At 34.4% G+C, this 18,762-nt stretch overlaps 1 protein-coding gene across 6 annotated transcripts in view; it reads right to left on the bottom strand.

Moving 5' to 3' along the window:
• Positions 1-18,762, bottom strand: part of SLC9B1 (solute carrier family 9 member B1) — a 74,844-nt gene that overhangs the window by 34,996 nt on the left and 21,086 nt on the right. For 5 of the 6 annotated variants that reach the window (XM_058721784.1, XM_058721782.1, XM_058721785.1 and 2 more), the window contains 3 exons: positions 18,026-18,095; positions 15,857-15,995; positions 1,203-1,373 (listed from right to left, as the gene is read on the bottom strand). In XM_058721784.1, coding sequence (XP_058577767.1) covers positions 1,203-1,373; positions 15,857-15,995; positions 18,026-18,094 — 379 coding nt within the window. In that variant the 5' untranslated portion in view covers position 18,095. Of the gene's footprint in view, positions 1-1,202; positions 1,374-15,856; positions 15,996-18,025; positions 18,096-18,762 lie in introns of those variants that run through there. The other variant, XM_058721787.1, reaches the window with a different exon arrangement.

The following is an 18,762-nucleotide window of genomic DNA, read 5'->3' as shown; positions in this document are numbered from 1 at the left end:
AAAAAGAAAAGAAAACATGTCTGATTCAGTTCATTTTTCTAAGTTAGAAAAGAGAAATGTTTAATTTTCCTTCTCTAAACACACTACATCATTACTTTGGTGAAGGACAGATTACATACAAGTAGAGAAGGCAGCATAAGTAAAGGGCTGGAGATAAGAAATGACATATCTCAAAGGGCTAAAACAGGTAATTCAGTGTTGTTAAACAAAAAAAGGGCAAGGACTGAGTGAGAGAATGGGCAGGAGAGGCCAGATAATATAAAGCTAACCCCCCTGCAGCCTCCATTCTCACCGCTTGCTTTTCCAGAGTAATGTACCATAGGAAAAGTTTTAGGAGGGAGAGACATAGTGCATCTTGTATTTTCTATGTGATGGTTTTGATGAGTTAGATAGACATAAAACTAGAGGAGAGAACAATTAAAAGGCTCTGCCAAAGTCCATGGAAGACTTGGAAAACAAATAGCCTAAGCTAGGGTAAGAGTAGAAGTTTTGGAGAGAAAAAAAAAAAAAAGATTCAGTGAATACTTAGCAGGCGCTAAAAGGGTGTTGTGGACATAGAAAGGGTATTAGCAATAGGATGGAGCAATTATCTCTACTCACAGTGTACGGAATATTTGGGTGTATTGAATACTTAGAAGATATGAGACACCACTGATAGAAGTTCTTCCACTAATTTTCCTCTGTCCAAATGGAGAGTTATATAATAATGGTAATGAAGAAAGAGGATATAATACTGGTTAGGCAGATGACGCACCCATGAATATACATAGTGGAGATGCCCAAACAGCTTAAACCATAAAACTTTCTGGTGCCCTAGTCACTACAGTATTTGAATCTTATCATTGTATTTGAGTTAGGTTATCTACAGAAAAATTCAGTCTTTTCCAAATGTTTCATTTTCTATAATATATTTAAAATTAATTTTAAAATGTCCTATAAACAATAAAGCAACAGGAATCATATATTGAGTATATTTAAATTGTTTCAAAAATATTTCAGAAAAAATATCTGTGTGCTTGTATACAAAGAGAATAAATACTTCTATAAATGAACTATATCCACACATATATAGTAAATATAAAAAGAAGCTATAAAGATCATATTACATTGAAATATTTCTATATTATATGTATTCTGACTAGAGTATGTTCATAATTTGCATACAGCAAAAACAAAGAAATAAGAGCTAACTGTACACTTACCAAGAAGAGGTGGAAGTTGAGGCACTGAAGGTACTCGAATGAGTTCCAAAATTTTACCCCCAATCATGGCACTATAAAAAATAATTAATAATCCAAATAAATTTCCACCAGGGAGAACTTCGGGGCCTGAAAATGACCAGGCTACACACCATAACATAAAAAGTGCAACTCCTGAAATATAAAAAAAGCATATATCTATATATCTACATAGACATAGATATATACATACAAAAGATGATTCTATTTTATCAAATATCATATTAATAGCCAGGCCTATATAATGATACATAACATAGACTAATGTTGCTTGCTAGTATGGTTGAAGAAATATCTGTTTAACATATATTCCAAAGTCCCTGTCAATTTATGGCACAAGTTTTTAACAAAGTATTAGTATTTTAAAAAATATTTTAAGGAGTTCCTGGGTGGCTGAGTCAGTAGAGCATCTGACTCTTGATTTTGGCTCAGGTCATTATCCCAGGGTCATGGGATCAAGCCGTGCATCAGGCTCTACACTGAGCATGGAGCTTGCTTAAGGTTCTCTCTCTCTGTCTTTCTCTTTCTCTCTCTCTCCTTCTGGCCCTCTCCTGCTCACACATGCTCAGCCTCTCTCTCTTTCTAAAAATAAAAATTAAAAAAAAATTAGAAGTATATGTGAATCCTTTAAAGTGCTAAACATTTCTCACAATATATGACATTTAAAAAATTCCATGGCAATATGATGAGCTTTACTTCATTTTATATTTTAGAGTAGCCTTTGCATCATGAATAAAAAGATAATTGGTTGTGATAAGAATTCTCAAATTTATAGTAGATCAGAGTGGTAGAGTGCCAACTTTTTAAAACAGGACCAGAATAAATCTTTGTGCTGGAAGGATACTTCAGTTGATATTTGGCATAAATTATTAAAGGGATTTAATGGCTAGAAAAAAAGTGAACTTGGTCTTTGGGAGAATATAATGTATCTTAGGTTATATGTAGGAAGTACAGGTAAATAGTGTGAGAAGGATAAGTTAGTAGATATCTTCTTTCTGGCAACTAGATTCTCAGGAAAGGCCCTACTCACCAGGGAATCCATAAGTTTCTGCAAAGGACAAATGATTACACTGTAAATTGCCACCTGCATATTAAACATTTAACATATTTTACTATAAATCATAATTCCTAATACTTAGAACAACTTAAGTGCATTTTTTAGCTGTGACCCCTTTTTGGCTCCATAAAACTGGCAGGATAGAAGAGGAGGATTTTGATAAACTCAAGGCAAAAAGTTAGAACTAAGATTCTTGTTCCTCTGCTCTGACTGTTGCCATCCACAAAACTGGAACACTTGAAGGACTAAACTCTTACTAAATGGACCAGAAGATACTATTCTACTGACAAAGGGAAAAGACAGGGCAGTTTGTTTGTCTTAGCTGGTCTCTAGTTGGCAAAATCACCTCTGGGAATTCATATATAAAATTAGGCCTCAACTAACTTAAGGCTAAGTCTCAAATTTACATGATTTGCTTGGTTTGGGAATCCCCAAATCCTAAATACAGCATAAAAAGTATCTTCCCATGGAACTAGGCCTTGAGCAATTAGTAGATTCTAGTTCAAAATATCCCCAATAGACACTCCTGATTCCAAACTGTATAAACCCCACTGAATCTGAATTTAAGATAAAAATTTATAAAATAAGAAGTAATTCCCAATACTTTGGACACAGGAAGCAAAATGATTAAATTATTCTAGGATTAAATTAAAATAGATACTTAGACATAATGTTGAGAAACCACAGACCACCAAAGACAAAAATAAGGTCTTAAAGATTCCAGAGAGAGAAAGATAATCATAAAAAATTAAACATTGGAGCAGATTCTCAATTCTCAATAGCAATAATGGAACGTGGACAATAATAAAGTCTTCAAAGTACAGAGATAAAATATTCAATGTTGAATTCTGTAGCCAGTTAAACTATCATTCAAACAAAAAACAAATTAAAGATATTGTCAAGTTAATATATATCTAAGAACATACTCCATTTTCACTGAAAACAAAAACTATTGAAAGATATGTTTTAGGAATAAGGACATAAGAACAAAAAGAAAGATGTACAAAGAAATTTGCAAACATGTAGGTTAGTCTAACCAATTTTAGAACACATTACTAATCAAAATGGCTAATCAGGGGATATAAAAGTAAGTGGGGAAGGGGTTGTCAATAATGATGACCTGAAGAGATAGGCAATTTATCTCAACAAAAAAATCCCTCCATGTAAAGCTATAAACAACAATAACAACAACAACAAACCAATAATTGTAGGATCCTGAAAACTGACTAATGACAGTTACCAAATTGAGAAGCATTTATTAAAAAAAAAAAAGATGCTAGGGTTTTATGTAGGACTGGTTAAAGTCTGAGGCCTTCCTGCCTGGGACTGCTATCATTCCTCCCCTCATTTCCCCACTTACTTCATTTAGGAAACACTGTAGTTTTACCATCATGGAGCTAGCTTAAAAACCAGCCACTTTGTTGTGAGGGGAGGTGGGATAGATATGGAGTGGAGGGAGAAAACCCATGACTTTGCTGGGTAGAAGTGGCAGATTGGTTTCAGAATAGGCAGAGGAAATATGCTGTGGTGCCAGTTTGAGGTTGCAGCTCAAGTTGAGGTGAGTGGCAGATATGGTAAAAATTTAACTGGGAAATGCTGGATATGACAGAATCACAGAAAGGTTGAGGTAAGTTCTCCACATATGCGTGGCTGATTGGATGTACGTGTATGCAACCACAGAGAAGACTCCTGAGAGTATGGCAAAAAGTAAAAACTGATGTGAGACTTGACTACCAGCAGCAATTCTGAATGCATTCTTCAACCCATTTATAGGATCACTTGGCAGAGGGTGGAAGCCTAACTGGCTTGAACACAATGTCTCCCCCAAATCATTAGGTGACTCTTAAGCTATGCAGACATATTAGAAACCCCTAGGAAGATAGGCTAAAAACAAATAAGCAAAAAGTAAGACACCAGGTGCTGCAAAACCATGGCACAGAATGATTCCACAGTTTAAGTACATGCAAATTACCCAAACAACAACAATGAAAACCTTAAAAAAATAAAACTGAATTCAAAGTTGCCATATGTGTAACTAAAATGTTTAATTTTCAGCCCAAACTTACTAGATATGGAAAGAAATGGGAAAATACAACCCACATTCAGGACAAAAAAGCAGTCAATAGAGACTGAGTGAATAAGTCCAGGTGCTAGATTTCCAAAGTTTTCAAAACAGCTATTATAAATATATTTAAATAATGAAAATAGTGGGGCGCCTGGGTGGCGCAGTCGGTTAAGCGTCCGACTTCAGCCAGGTCACGATCTCGCGGTCCGTGAGTTCGAGCCCCGCGTCAGGCTCTGGGCTGATGGCTTGGAGCCTGGAGCCTGTTTCCGGTTCTGTGTCTCCCTCTCTCTCTGCCCCTCCCCCGTTCATGCTATGTCTCTCTCTGTCCCAAAAATAAATAAAAAACGTTGAAAAAAAAAATTAAAAAAAAAAAAAATGAAAATAGGACAATGTGTCAATTAATAGGGAATATCAATAAAGAGATAAAATTTATTTGAAAATGAAAATCTGGAAATGAAATGTACAAGACTTGAAATGAAAAGTTGACTAGAGAGGCTCAACAGCATATTTGATCTTGTGAAAGAAAATATCAGTGAACTTGAATATAGATCAATAGATATTAATCAATCTGACAAGCAAGGAAAAAAAGAATAAAGAAAAATGAACAGAGCCTCAGACACCTATAGGATACCACCAAGAGTACTAACATATGGATAAAAGAAGTCCCAGGAAGAGAAGAGAAAGACATAAAAGGGCAGAAAAATACTTGAAAATATGTCTGAAAACCTCTCAAAGTTAATAAAAAAAACATTAATGTATAGATTAAGAAGCCCAACAAATCCCAAATAGAATAAGCACAAAAGATCCACACCTAGAGACATCATCACCATCATCAAATTTCTGACAACAAAATACAAAAGAAAATCTTGGAAGTAGTAAGAAAATGACTCATTATGTACAGGGCAACAATAATGCAACTAACAGCAGCATTTTCATCAGAAAAAATAAAGGCCCAAAGGCAGTGGGGTGACATTTCAAAAATGTAGAAAAAAACCTGTCAATTAAGAATTCAATATCTAGTAAAACCATTCTTCAGGAGTGCCTGCATGGCTCAGTTGGTTAAGTGTCTGACTCTTGATTTCAGCTCACAGTTGTGAGACTGAGCCCTGTGCTGGGCTCTGCATTGGGCATGGAGCCTGCTTGAGATCCTCTCTCTCTTTCTCTCTCTCTCTCTCTCTCTCTCACCCCCCCATTACCCCCAGCTCCTGTGTGTGCACTCTCTCTCTAAAAAACAAATAAACAAACACCTATTCTTCAAAGTAAAGTTGAAATAAAGACATTCTCAGACAGATGAAAATAGAAAAATTCACCCCTAATGAAATACTAAAGAAAATGCTTTAAGTTGAAAGGAAATGACACAAGATGGTAATTTGGACCAATAAGAAGCAATAAAGTATACTGGATATGGTAAATAAATACCTAAGTATAAAAGATTATAAATATATTCTCATTTCACCTCTTCATTTAAAAAAACTAAGATTATTAAGAGCAGTAAGAATAACAAAATATTGTTGAGTTTATGGCATATAGAGGTCTATTGGCTCAAAGCTGCTATATAACACAGGAATTAAGTGTTGGAGATGATTTTTAGAATTCCCAGAGAAACCACTAAAACTAAAACCTCCAAAACACAGCTAAGAAGTCAATAGGGAAATTTAAATAGTGCTCTAACAATACTTCGTTAGCACAAAAGAAGCATGAACAGAAAAACAAAAGACATGACACTTATAGAAAACAAGGAACAAAACAGCAGGCATAAACACAACCATATCAGTATTTATGTTAAACTTGAATGGTTTAAATTCAAAAGGACTGTCATACTGGATTTTTTTTTAAAAAAAACAAGATCCAACCATATGGTTTCTATAAGAAAGATACTTTGTATGAAACAGATAAGCTGAATATAAAAAGATGAAAAAGATATATCATGCAAATAGTAATCATGAATCAAAGAAGTAATAACAAGAGAAATATATCTTAATGAAAACAAAGCATTTCAGTATTAATGGGATGTATTGTGCACAGACGGAAATGTATAAGCTTTAAAAAATATTAGAAAGAAAGAATTATCTAAAGTTAACAATAAAAACTTCCACCATAACAACTTAGAAAAACATAAATAAATCAAACCAAAAGTAAGTAGGATGTATGAAATAAAAAATAAGTGGAAAACAATTAAATAGAAAAGAGAAAAACATTAGAGAAAGTCAATAAAATAAAAAAATTGTCTTTAGCTAGACTGACAAAGGAAAAAGAGAGAAGGTACAAATTACCAAAATCAGGAATTAAAGAGGAAACATTACTTTAGACCTTACAAAAATTAAAATGATGCTAAAGAAATATTATAAATAATTTCAAGCTAAAAAATTAGACAACTAGATAAAATAGACAAATTCCTAGAAAGAATTTCTGGCAACCAGAAGGGGGGGTTGGCAAAATGGGTAAAGGGGGTCAAAAGTTACAAACTCCCAGTTATAAAATAAATAAGTTGTTGGATATAATGTACAGCTTGGTGACGATAGTTAAGGCTACTGCATTATATATTTGAAAGTTGCTAAGAGAGTAGAACTTAAAATTTTCATTACAAGAAAAAAAGGTTTCTATGTATGATGATGGATATTCACTAGACTTATTATGTTGATTTTGATCATTTTGCAATATACACAAATATAGAGTCATTATATTGTGCACCTGAAACTAATATAAGGTTATATGTCTGTTATACCTCTATTAAAATTTCTTTTAAAAAGACAATTTCAGGGGCACCTGGGTGGCTTGGTCGGTTAAGCGTCCGACTTCGGCTCAGGTCATGATCTCACGGCCCGTGAGTTCAAGCCCTGCGTCAGGCTCTGTGCTGACCGCTCAGAGCCTGGAGCCTGTTTCAGATTCTGTGTCTCCCTCTCTCTCTGCCCCTCCCCTGTTCATGCTCTGTCTCTCTCTGTCTCAAAAATAAAACGTTAAAAAAAAATTATTAAAAAAGACAATTTCAGACAAATAAAAGCTAAAAAGAATGCTAGAAGACTTTTACTACAAAAACAAAACAAAACAACAACAACAACAACAAAAACTACAAGTTTTTTAGAGTGAAGGGAAAGAATTCCACATGGGAACCCAGAATGCCAAAAAGAAATGGAGAGAACCAAAGAATGTAAATATGTGGAGAAATATGAGAATTTTTTTAATGAACAAAAAGACTTCTGGCTTTTTTTAAAGCAAATGTAGCAGTAAAAAAAAAAAAATATATATATATGTAAATGTAGAAGCAAAAATAAGAATGTAGAAGTAAAAATAAGTACAATTGCAGAAGTAAAATAAGAATGTAGAAGTAAAGAACATATATATAAATCTAGCACAGAGGGCAGAGGAGGAATAAATAAAGTCATACTGCTGCAAGACTCTTCTACATTATCTTGATGTGAGGGATGGTTACAGAGCTGTATACATTTGTCAAAATTCATTGAGCTGCACATTTAAGCCTTAAGTTAACATTGTGGTATGTTAATTATATTATAATTCAATAAGGCACAGTCAATAACAAAAAAAAGTTTATAAGATGATGGAGAGGTTTGGGGGAAAAAAACAGGGCAAGTGTTAACACACAAAAACTGGCAATTATGAACAAAACTGCTATAAACACCTATGTGCAGGTTTTTGTGTGTATAAATTTTCACCTCATTTTGGTAAATACTGCCAAGGAGCATGGTTGCTGGAGCATACGGTAAGAGTATGTTTAGTTTTGTAAGAAACTGTGGAACTGTTATCCAAAGTGTCTGTACTATTGGCATTCTTACTAGCAATAAATGAGAGTTCCTGTTGCTTTACATCCTCACCAGCATTTGGTGTCAGTGTTTTGGAATTTGGGCATTTTAATAGGTATATAGTGGTTTCTTATTGTTGCCTTAATTTGCAATTTTCTAAAGACATATGATGCTGAGAATATTTTCATATGCTTATTCGTCATCTTCTTTGGTGAGGTGTCAAAGTCTTTTGCCCATTTTAAAATCAGAGTCTTTCTTCCATTGCATTGCCTTTTCTCCTTTATCAAAGATCAATTGACTGTCTTTATGTGGGTCTATTTCTGGGCCCTCTATTCTGTTCCATTAGTATATGTGTCTGGTCTTGCACCAACATCACACACTCTTGTTTATTGTAGGTTTATAGTAAATCTTGTAATGTTTATTTATTTTTGACAGAGAGAGACAGAGAGAGAGAGAGACAGAAAGAATGAGGGGGGAGGGGCAGAGAGAAAGGGAGACACAGAATCTGAAGTAGGCTCCAGGCTCTGAGATGTCAGCACAGAGCCTGACGCAGGGCTTGAACTCACAGGACCATGAGATCATGACCTGGGCCGAAGTCGGATGCTCAACCGACTGAGCCACCCAGGTGCCCCTATAGTAAATTTTGTACTTGGGTAGTATTAGCTCTCCAACTTTTAACTCAGTCTTTTGCCTCTCTATATAAACTTCAGAATGAGTTTATTGGTATTCACAAAGTAACTTGCTGGGATTTTGACAGGGGTTGTGTTGAATCTATGGATCAAGTTGGGAATGATGTTTCTTTGTCAAGTTGAGGAAGTTTCCCTCAATTCATAAATTGCTGAGAGTTTTTATTATGATGGATGTTGGATTTTATCAAATGTTTATGCTACATCTATTGTGAGTATCATGTGATTTTTTCTTCTTTAGCCCACTGGTGTTATGGATTACAAGAATTTGTTTTCAAATATAAGTCAACCTTGCATATCTAGAGTAAATTCCACATGGTTGTGATGTATAGTTCTTTTTATACATTGCTAAGTTTTATTTACTAACATTTTGTTGAGAATTTTTGCTTCTGTGTTTATCAGAGATATTGGTCTGTATTTTTCTTTCCTTGTAATGTCTTTGCTTTCAGTATGAGGCTAATGCTGACCTCATAGAATGAGTTGGGAACTATCCCTTTGCTTCTATCTTCAGGAAGACAGTATAGAGAATTGGTATAATTTCTTCCTTAAATGTTTGATAAGATTCACCATTGAAGCCATCTAGGTCTGGTGCTTTTTGTTATGGGAGGTGATTAAGTATTGACTCAGTTTATTTAATGGATATGCCTATTCAGATTGTCTATGTCTTCTTGTGAGTATTTTGGCATATTGTGTTTTTCAAGGAATTTCTTCTTGGCTATCAAATTTGTGGGCAAAAACTTGTTCAAAGTATTCCTTTAATATCTTTTTATTTTTTTTTTATTTTTTATTTATTTATTTATTTTTTTAAATTTTTTTTCAACGTTTTTTATTTATTTTTGGGACAGAGAGAGACAGAGCATGAATGGGGAAGAGGCAGAGAGAGAGGGAGACACACAGAATTGGAAACAGGCTCCAGGCTCCGAGCCATCAGCCCAGAGCCTGACGCGGGGCTCGAACTCACAGACCGCGAGATCGTGACCTGGCTGAAGTCGGACGCTTAACCGACTGCGCCACCCAGGCGCCCCCCTTTAATATCTTTTTAATGGGATCTGTAGTGATGTCTCCTCTTTCATTTCTGATATTATTGATTTGTGTCTTTTTTTTTTTTTTTTAATTTTTTTTTTTTTCAACGTTTTTTATTTATTTTTGGGACAGAGAGAGACAGAGCATGAACGGGGGAGGGGCAGAGAGAGAGGGAGACACAGAATCGGAAACAGGCTCCAGGCTCTGAGCCATCAGCTCAGAGCCTGACGCGGGGCTCGAACTCACGGACCGCGAGATCGTGACCTGGCTGAAGTCGGACGCTTAACCGACTGCGCCACCCAGGCGCCCCTGTGTCTTTTTTTTTTAATTAGCCTAGCTAGAGGCTTACTGATTTTACTGATCTTATCAAAGAACCAGCTTTTGATTTCATTGATTTTTCTCTGTCGTTTTCAGTTTCAATGATATCTGCTCTGATTTTTGTTATGTCTTTTCTTCTGCTTACTTTGGGTTTAATTTGCTCCTTTTTCAGGTTTCCTAATGTGTAACTTTAGAAGATTGATTTAAGATCTTTATTCTTTTCTAAAATATTCATTCAATGTTATAAATTATCCTCTAATTTCACTACTTTCACTGCATCTCACAAATTTTGATAAGCTGTATTTTCATTTTTATTTAGTTCCAAACATTTAAAAATACTACTTGAGGTTCCTTCTTTGGCCCATGTGTTATTTAGAAGTATATTGTTTAATCTCCAAGTATTTTAGGATTTTCCAGCTACTTTTCTTTTGAATTGTAGTTTAAATCATTTGTGGTCTGAGGGCATCCATTGTGTGATTTTTATTCTTGTATGTTTATTAAAGTGTTTTTGTATGTGTATGATAGAATGTGGTCTATCTTAGTGAATGTTCCATGTCATCTTGAGCATAATGCGTGTTATGCTATTATTAGATGAAGTAGTCTATAATTGTTCATTACATCCTGTTGATTGATGATATGGTTGAGTTCATGTCCTTATTAATTTTCTGCCTGCTGGATCTGTCCATTTCTGAGAGATTGTTTAAGTTTCTAACTATATTTGTGGATTCATATATTTCTTCTTGCAGTTCTTCCAGTTTTGCTTCATGTTAACTCCATGACACATGTCAACATGTCTGTTGTCAGACACATATACATTAAGGATTATCATATGATCTTGGGAACTGACCCTTTTATCATTATGTAATACCCTTCTTTATCTCTGATAATATTACTTACTCTGAAGCCTGCTGTCTGAAATTAATATTTCATCTTTCTTTTGATTAGTGTTTACATGGTATACCTTCTCCATCCCTTAATGTCTAATTTATGTGTGCCTTTATATTTAAAGGTGGCTTCTTATAGTTCTTGGTCTTTTGATACACTCTGACAATCCGTCTTTTACTGGTGCATTTAGACCATTCACATTTAAAGCTATTATTAATATACTTAGATTAATATCCGCCATGTTTGTACTGTTTGCTATTTATTGCCCCTGCACTTTGTTTCTATTTTTGTTTTCCCTACTTTTTTTCCCTTTTGTGGCATTAACTAACCATTTTATTTTATTTAAAAAAAAATTTTTTTTAACGTTTATTTATTTTTGAGACAGAGAGAGACAGAGCATGAATAGGGGAGGGTCAGAGAGAGAGAGGGAGACACAGAATCGGAAACAGGCTCCAGGCTCTGAGCTGTCAGCACAGAGCCCGACGCGGGGCTTGAACTCACGAACTGCGAGATCATGACCTGAGCCGAAGTCAGACGCTTAACCCACTGAGCTACCCCGGCGCCCCCAACCATTTTATTATATACTTCTATTTTCTTTCCTTTATTAGTATATCAGTTATATTTATTTTTTTCATTTTCTTTTTAGTGGTTGCCCTAGAGTTTGCCACTAATCCAACTCCACTTTCAAATAATACTGTACCACTTCATGGATAGTGCAAGTACCTCATAAAAACACAATATTCCTGATTCTTTCCTCCTGTTCTTGTATCATTGCTTTCATTCATTTCACTTATACATTAGCTATCATTAGTGAATATATTTTTGCTGTTACTGTGAACTGGTATCTGTTCAATAATTTAAGAATATTAAAAACATTTTTGTTTTACCTTCACTTATTCCTTCTCTGATGCCCTTCCTTCTTTATGTAGATCTGGGTTCCTGACCTATATCATTTTCTTCTGTCTGAATTTCTTTTAACATTTTGCAAGGCAGGTTTACTGACTCAATTTTTGTTGGTCTAAGAAAGTCTTTATTTATCCTTTACTTTTGATGATGATTTTTTAGGATACAGAATTAGAGTCTGGTATGTTCTTGTTGGTTTTTGTATTAACACTTTAAATACTTCATTTCACTCTCTTTTTGCTTGCATTGTTTCTGAGGGTAAGTCAGACATAATTTTTATCTTTGCTCCTCAATAAGTAAGGTGTTGTCTTCCCCTCTGGCTTCTTCAATATTTTTTTAATCTTTGATTTTCTGTAGTTTGAATATGATATACTTAGGTGTGGTTTGTGTGTGTGTGTGTATGTGTGTGTGTGTATGGTATTTATCCTGCTTGGAATTCTCTGGCTTCCTGGATCTGTGGTTTTCTATCTGAAATTAATTTGGGGGAAATTGTCAATCACTTGCTTCAAATATTTCTTCTGCTGCTTTTTCTCTTCTCCTTTTGCTATTCCCATTTCTTTTTGTAGTTGTCCCACAGTTCTTGTATTTTCTTTTTTTCAATATTTTTCTCCTCTTTACTTTTCAGTTTTTGAAGTTCCTATTGACATATCCACAAGCTCAGAGATTCTTTCTTCAGCTATGTACAGTCTAGTAATGAATCCATCAAAGCCAGCATTTCCATTAGGGTTTTTAATTTCTAGCATTTCTTTTTGGGTCTTAGAACTTCTATCTCTCTGCTTATATTACCTGTCTGTTCTTACACGTTTACCTTTCATTGGAGCCCTGAGTATTTTAGTCATAGTTGTTTTAAAATCATAGTCTGATAGTTCCAACATCCCTGTAATATCTGGGTCTAGTTCTAATGCTCTGTCTCTTCATGTTGTGTGGGGTTTTTTTTTTTTTTGTGTCCTATTTTTGCTTAAAAGTGAATATGATGTCCTAGGTAAAAAGGACTTTAGTAATATAGTGTAAGTTGTGAGGGGAGGAAAAGAGTTCTTTAGAATTCTTAACCAGTCTTTAGTGAGCCTGTGCTTCTGGGCTGTGAACCTCACAAGTGCCTCTCGGGTTTTTTTTCCCTACCCCATTAGGTTATATAGGATGGCTAGTGGAGGTTATATTAGAGGGGGCAGGAGTTGGTTCTCTTTTCCCAGATCAATTTGGCTCTGATAAAATCCTCATAAGTTAGGTTCTGACAAAACAGTTTCTTTTGAGGGACAATACAAGAAGAACAGAAAACTGTTATACTGCACATGATTACTTTCCCCCTCCCCTTGCCAGATGGCTCCTGGAGGTAAAACTCATGAAAATGTGTCTCCCACACCATGACTGGCCTCCCTCAGACTTATCCACACCGAGTTTCTAGCCAATTTGTCAATAACAATATTGGTTTTCCTATCCTAGCACTGGTTCCTGCTGAGGTTTCTACTCTGATAAGCTATGATTCTCTGTATCCACATTCTTGTTTCCAATTTTAGGGACAGTTATTTGCCCTGTGACCTTACTTCTTTGATAGAGCTAAGAACAGTTGTCAATTTTTAAGTTTGCTTAGCTTTTTATACGTTGGTAAGATGGAGTGATGATGGTGGACCAGAAACTGGAAGTGTCTAGGATATTATTTTTCAGCTCTAAACTTTCAAGACTGCTTCCTTCAAAAAACTGATGATAAGATTTTAATGGAGAAATTCTGGCCCTCAGATTATTTGAAAATCATAGCTGGATGTATAATCAAGCTTTTCTTTCATTTATTTAAAGGCAAAACAACTTCATAAAAATAGTTATAAAGTAGCTATTATTGAAAATAAGGTATCTTTATTGAAAGTAAACCTAAAAGAAACAAAAATGGAGTAATAACCTAAAACCTAAACTATTTCCATACAATATACATTTCTTTGGAACTAGGCAAGCTACCACCTGAGTAGAAGACATAAACTTGATTAAAAGTGATGAGACTGATTTTTGCATGTGGTTGAGAGTTTAGATTTCTTACTTAATTTAACTTATATACACTATGGGATTGGTGAATTAAATATGATTTGTAGAGAAACTGTAGCTCCATCTCTATTATCTAGAATATATGCTATTATCTAAAATATTATCTAGAATATATATGTTTTAAGAGTTTCTTTAGTGAATGTTAGGGTGAGAGAGAGAGAGAGAGAGAGAGAGAGAGAGAGAGAAGGAGAGTGAGAGAGAGGGAGACAGTGAGAAAGAGACACACACACACATAAGACACAGACAGATAGACATGCAGACAGAGAGACAGAGACAGAGAGACAGGAAAAGAGAATATAAGAATATACATTCCCCAAGATAGAAACATGGAGGAAGATCATTTTCCTATAATTTACTCTAAATTTGAAAACTCAAAAATTAGAGAAAACAAAGGGGAAAACTGGTTATAGATCTAAGTATGTATGTTTGGAGTCTCAATACTGGTATTTATAAAACTCCTAAGTTAGTTCCTGAGCAAACTGCAGTCCTCAATCTCAATGGAAAATCTTTGGTGACCAATACATTTTCCACTCTTCAGTGCCCCTGACCCTACTCCTAACAAGTGCTGTATAGACACTGCTCATGATATAAGGTATAGGGCCATGGGAATGTGCATGTAAGATCTATGTGTAGAAATTATATTTACAAAGGAGTCCAATCACTTATACTATCACATGTTCAAATTTAGATTCAGAACCTTAAAAATACTGATGTTAATCTCAAACTTTAGCCTGTACTACAAAGCTATAATCATCAAGACAATATGGTATTGGCACAAAAACAGACACATACACCAATGGAACAGAATAGAGAACCTAGAATTGGACCCACAAATGTATGGCCAACTAATCTTTGACAAAGCTGGAATGAGTATACAATGGAAAAAAGTGTCTCTAGCAAAGGGTGCTAGGAGAACTGCATAGCAACATGCAAAAGAATGAAACTGGACCACTTTTTTACACCATACACAAAAATAAAATCAAAATGGATGAAAGACCTAAATGTGAAACAGGAAACCATCAAAATCCTAGGAGGGAAAACAGGCAACAACCTCTTTGACTTCAGCTGCAGCAATTTCTTACACAACACATCCCCAAAAGTAAAGGAATTAAAAGCAAAAATGAACTATTGGGACCTCATCAAGATAAAAACCTTCTGCACAGCAAAGGAAATAATCAACAAAACTAAAAGACAACCAACAGAATGGAAGAAGATACTTGCAAATGACATAGCAGATAAAGGGTTAGTATGCAAAATCTATAAAGAACTTACCAACCTCAACACCTGGAAAACATATAATCCAGTGAAGATATAGGTAGAAGACATGAATAGACACTTCTCCAAAGAAGACATCTAGGTGGCTAACAGACACATGAAAAGATGCTCAACATTGCTATGTTACATAAACTTTTTATAATTCTTATATCATATAAAAATTATATGATAATGAGATGCTTTGAAATTTTAATGGGAAAGAAAGTTTTATACACTTCTTTACAAGGCAGTAGTTGTTTTAAAATTGGGGTCCTAATTTTATTAAGAACCTTAATATTGCTAGGAGTATAATATTCGTTCCAGCTGACTTAAAATTGAATATCAAAAGTATGTTTTAAATAAAAATCTTTAATCAATGCTGTTTCTAATCCTCTAATTAACATAGAAAGTCATGAAAAACATTAAAATATATACCTGTTAAGCAATTATTACTATTTTTTGACAGAGTTAAGGAAATATTTCCTCTTTGTCCACATATTGTTTGTAATAGAGCTGAAGTATACAGCCAATTTGATCTGGTTTATATAGATTAAGCAGTGGCTTTGTTGGTTTGTGTTTTAATGTTTATCAAATATACCTCTCATTTTCTCTCCACTTACATTTCTTATTTCACATACCGTTAGTAATAACTTTATTCAAATTTCCTTGTGGAGGACAAGAATACTTCTTTTCCTTCTGTGGTTTTGTTTCCTCTGTTTGTGACAAGACACTTTCCTTGGTTTCTTCATGTTCACGAATACTACTATCTTTGAGGATCTGAAGTAAAACAAGGAAATCTTTTAAGACATATACTTTCCATACTATTTTATGAATGTACAAAACCACCAAATCTCATAATTAAGTTCATATTATTACTGTCATCATGGAGAGTTACACATATAAAAGAATATTCATGCATTATGTCATTAGGTATTTGGGGATGTCACAGGAGTGCACTTTGTAGAGCACCTTAATTTAGCTTTTATAGACTTGTCCTTGCCATTTTCATTTGTGGTTTATGCATACTGGATAAGTGAGCCTATAGTATAAGCAGAATAATTAAAAGTGTCCCTCTTCAGTCTTACTTCCAAAGATTATTCCATAAAACTTTTGTAGAATGAAAATACAACTGAGTTGGAAAGAAGGTGAAATATAATTCTACTTGGACTCATTTCATTTGAAAAATTATATAACTGGAAAAAAATGAGAAAAACAGATCAAGCTTTCAGAAATTCAAGGCTCATGCTTCCACTGTTAATCATAGATAACATCCTTAGGTAGTTCATGAGTTTAGATACATCTTCCAGGCTTTAAATGCTGGTTAGTCTAACTATGAAACTGCTGATTTAGAAAAAAAAAAAAAAAGGACACTGTAGTTTGTGAGAATATTAAGAGGCTTCTTCCAAGGTAAACAAAACAAGACAAACAAACAAACAAACAAAAAAACCAGAATAGAGTTAACCCTAACATAAAGATCTTCAAATTTGCTTTACTGTCATTATGGTGTCTATGTGTGTGTACGCATGTATTCGCATGTGCACAAACAGGCCAACACTGTAAGTGTATTGCTAATACTCTGAGTGCAGTGGAGAGAGATGTGAGCTTATAGTGTAAGCAGACGTGTCTCTCTCCACTGCACTCAAATGAAGAGAGTGTACTGTCACAAGAAATGGTAACAAAGGCTAGAGGCATGGACAGATTAAGGAAGGGAAGAGGAAAGAAACATTTAGTAACTAGGGAGACAGAGGCACCACAGCAGCTGATGTAAATGAATTACGTGGTTCTTTAATAGCAAACTTCTTTAAAATTAATCATAATTAATCTGTTGGAGTTCTGGTATAGAGACTTTTTGGAAAGTCTGTCACTATACAAAAGGGCCAAGAATAGACACAAAGGTGAATTTTGATTAGTTTGGGTGAAAGTGCATATACAGTAAGACCATATTATTTTAAGTTTTATTATTTCAGAATATATAATAAATTGACATAGACCAGGATGAAGCCTTTACAGATAAATAAAATAGTTAGAATTAATGACAAATGTTTTATATATTTAAAAGAAGATTTTTTGAGCCCTTAAGAACTATAGAAACCTCTTCCTATTTTAAAAAGTAAGCAATTTTTAAAAAGTAAATAATTTATAGTTCTAATTGTGAGCAATTACTATGTAGTAAAACTAGACCAACAAAACGTCTATTACTTACTCTATACACTTGGGAAAATAAAAACTTGGTTCTCTTCAAATATACAGCACAGTGTTTTAGTTAATTTAGATTTGTCTTTACCTCTTGTAGTTTAAATTACTGAGTTTTTCCTAGATGTGGCAAAAAATAATAAAACATATTTCCATTATTCCTAAAACCTGCCTTTTTTAGCCCCAAAATAATCTTTAGTCACCCCTTTCCATCTTTTCGTTCATTTTTCTCATTTCTTAGGACTTATTTAAATTAGTTATTTTCAGGGGTGCTTGGGTGGCTTTGTCGGTTAAGCGTCCAACTTCGTCTCAGGTCATGATCTCATGGTCCGTGAGTTCAAGCCCCATATCGGGCTCTGTGCTGACAGCTCAGAGCTTGGAGCCTGCTTCAGATTCTGTGTCTACCTCTCTCTCTGTCCCTCCTTCGCTCTCACTCTGTCTCTGTCTCTCCAAAATAAATAAAGATTAAAAAATCTTTTAAATTACTTTTAAATGACCACTTCTCATTTTTTAACCAGACATATAATAGAAACTTAATACGTAAACTTTAAAAATAAAATCTAAGATCAGATTGATTTTTATGTCTCATATTACAAAATAGTTTTAGGTTTTACCTGAGGAGTTGTAGATGATGGGGTGTTTTTATCCTCCAAATGTTCATTCTGTGGTTCTGTGGTGTACATGCTAATATTTAAAAGAAAAATAATTTGAAAAAAAAGTACTATAAATCCATCTGAAACAAAATGGTTAAGCGGGATTAATTTTTTAATGATTTTTTATCATAAAGTTGTATCACAGTCAAGCCAAATACCTTTATAGCTAAGACAGATCCAAATATTCATTGTAAAGTTATTAAGCAAAATCATGTGCATAAGTTTTAAAAACTTATTTATCACACAGAAATTTCAAAATTCTCAGTGGTTCATAATGTTGGGTCATATCTTAAGAGCAATACATAAGAAAACTCAGTTCTTTATTTTATGCACTGAAATAATTTCCACCATTGATTTACTCTATGCTCAGTCACATTCCTGTCAGAAGAGAGTACAAAAGTTTTTAAAATATGATCAACTACATTAATACTTACATCTATAAGTTACTGATACAGACTGTCTTTTATTTATTTATTTATTTATTAAAAAAAATTTTTTTTTTCAACGTTTTTTATTTATTTTTGGGACAGAGAGAGACAGAGCATGAACGGGGGAGGGGCAGAGAGAGAGGGAGACACAGAATCGGAAACAGGCTCCAGGCTCCGAGTCATCAGCCCAGAGCCTGACGCGGGGCTCGGACTCACGGACCGCGAGATCCTGACCTGGCTGAAGTCGGACGCTCAACCCACTGCGCCACC

Source organism: Neofelis nebulosa, chromosome 3 (genome assembly GCF_028018385.1).
Source record: "Neofelis nebulosa isolate mNeoNeb1 chromosome 3, mNeoNeb1.pri, whole genome shotgun sequence".
NCBI classification, from domain to species: domain Eukaryota; kingdom Metazoa; phylum Chordata; class Mammalia; order Carnivora; family Felidae; genus Neofelis; species Neofelis nebulosa.
The sequence above is the reverse complement of the archived record's forward strand: the minus strand, read 5'-3'. Positions and strand labels throughout refer to the sequence as shown.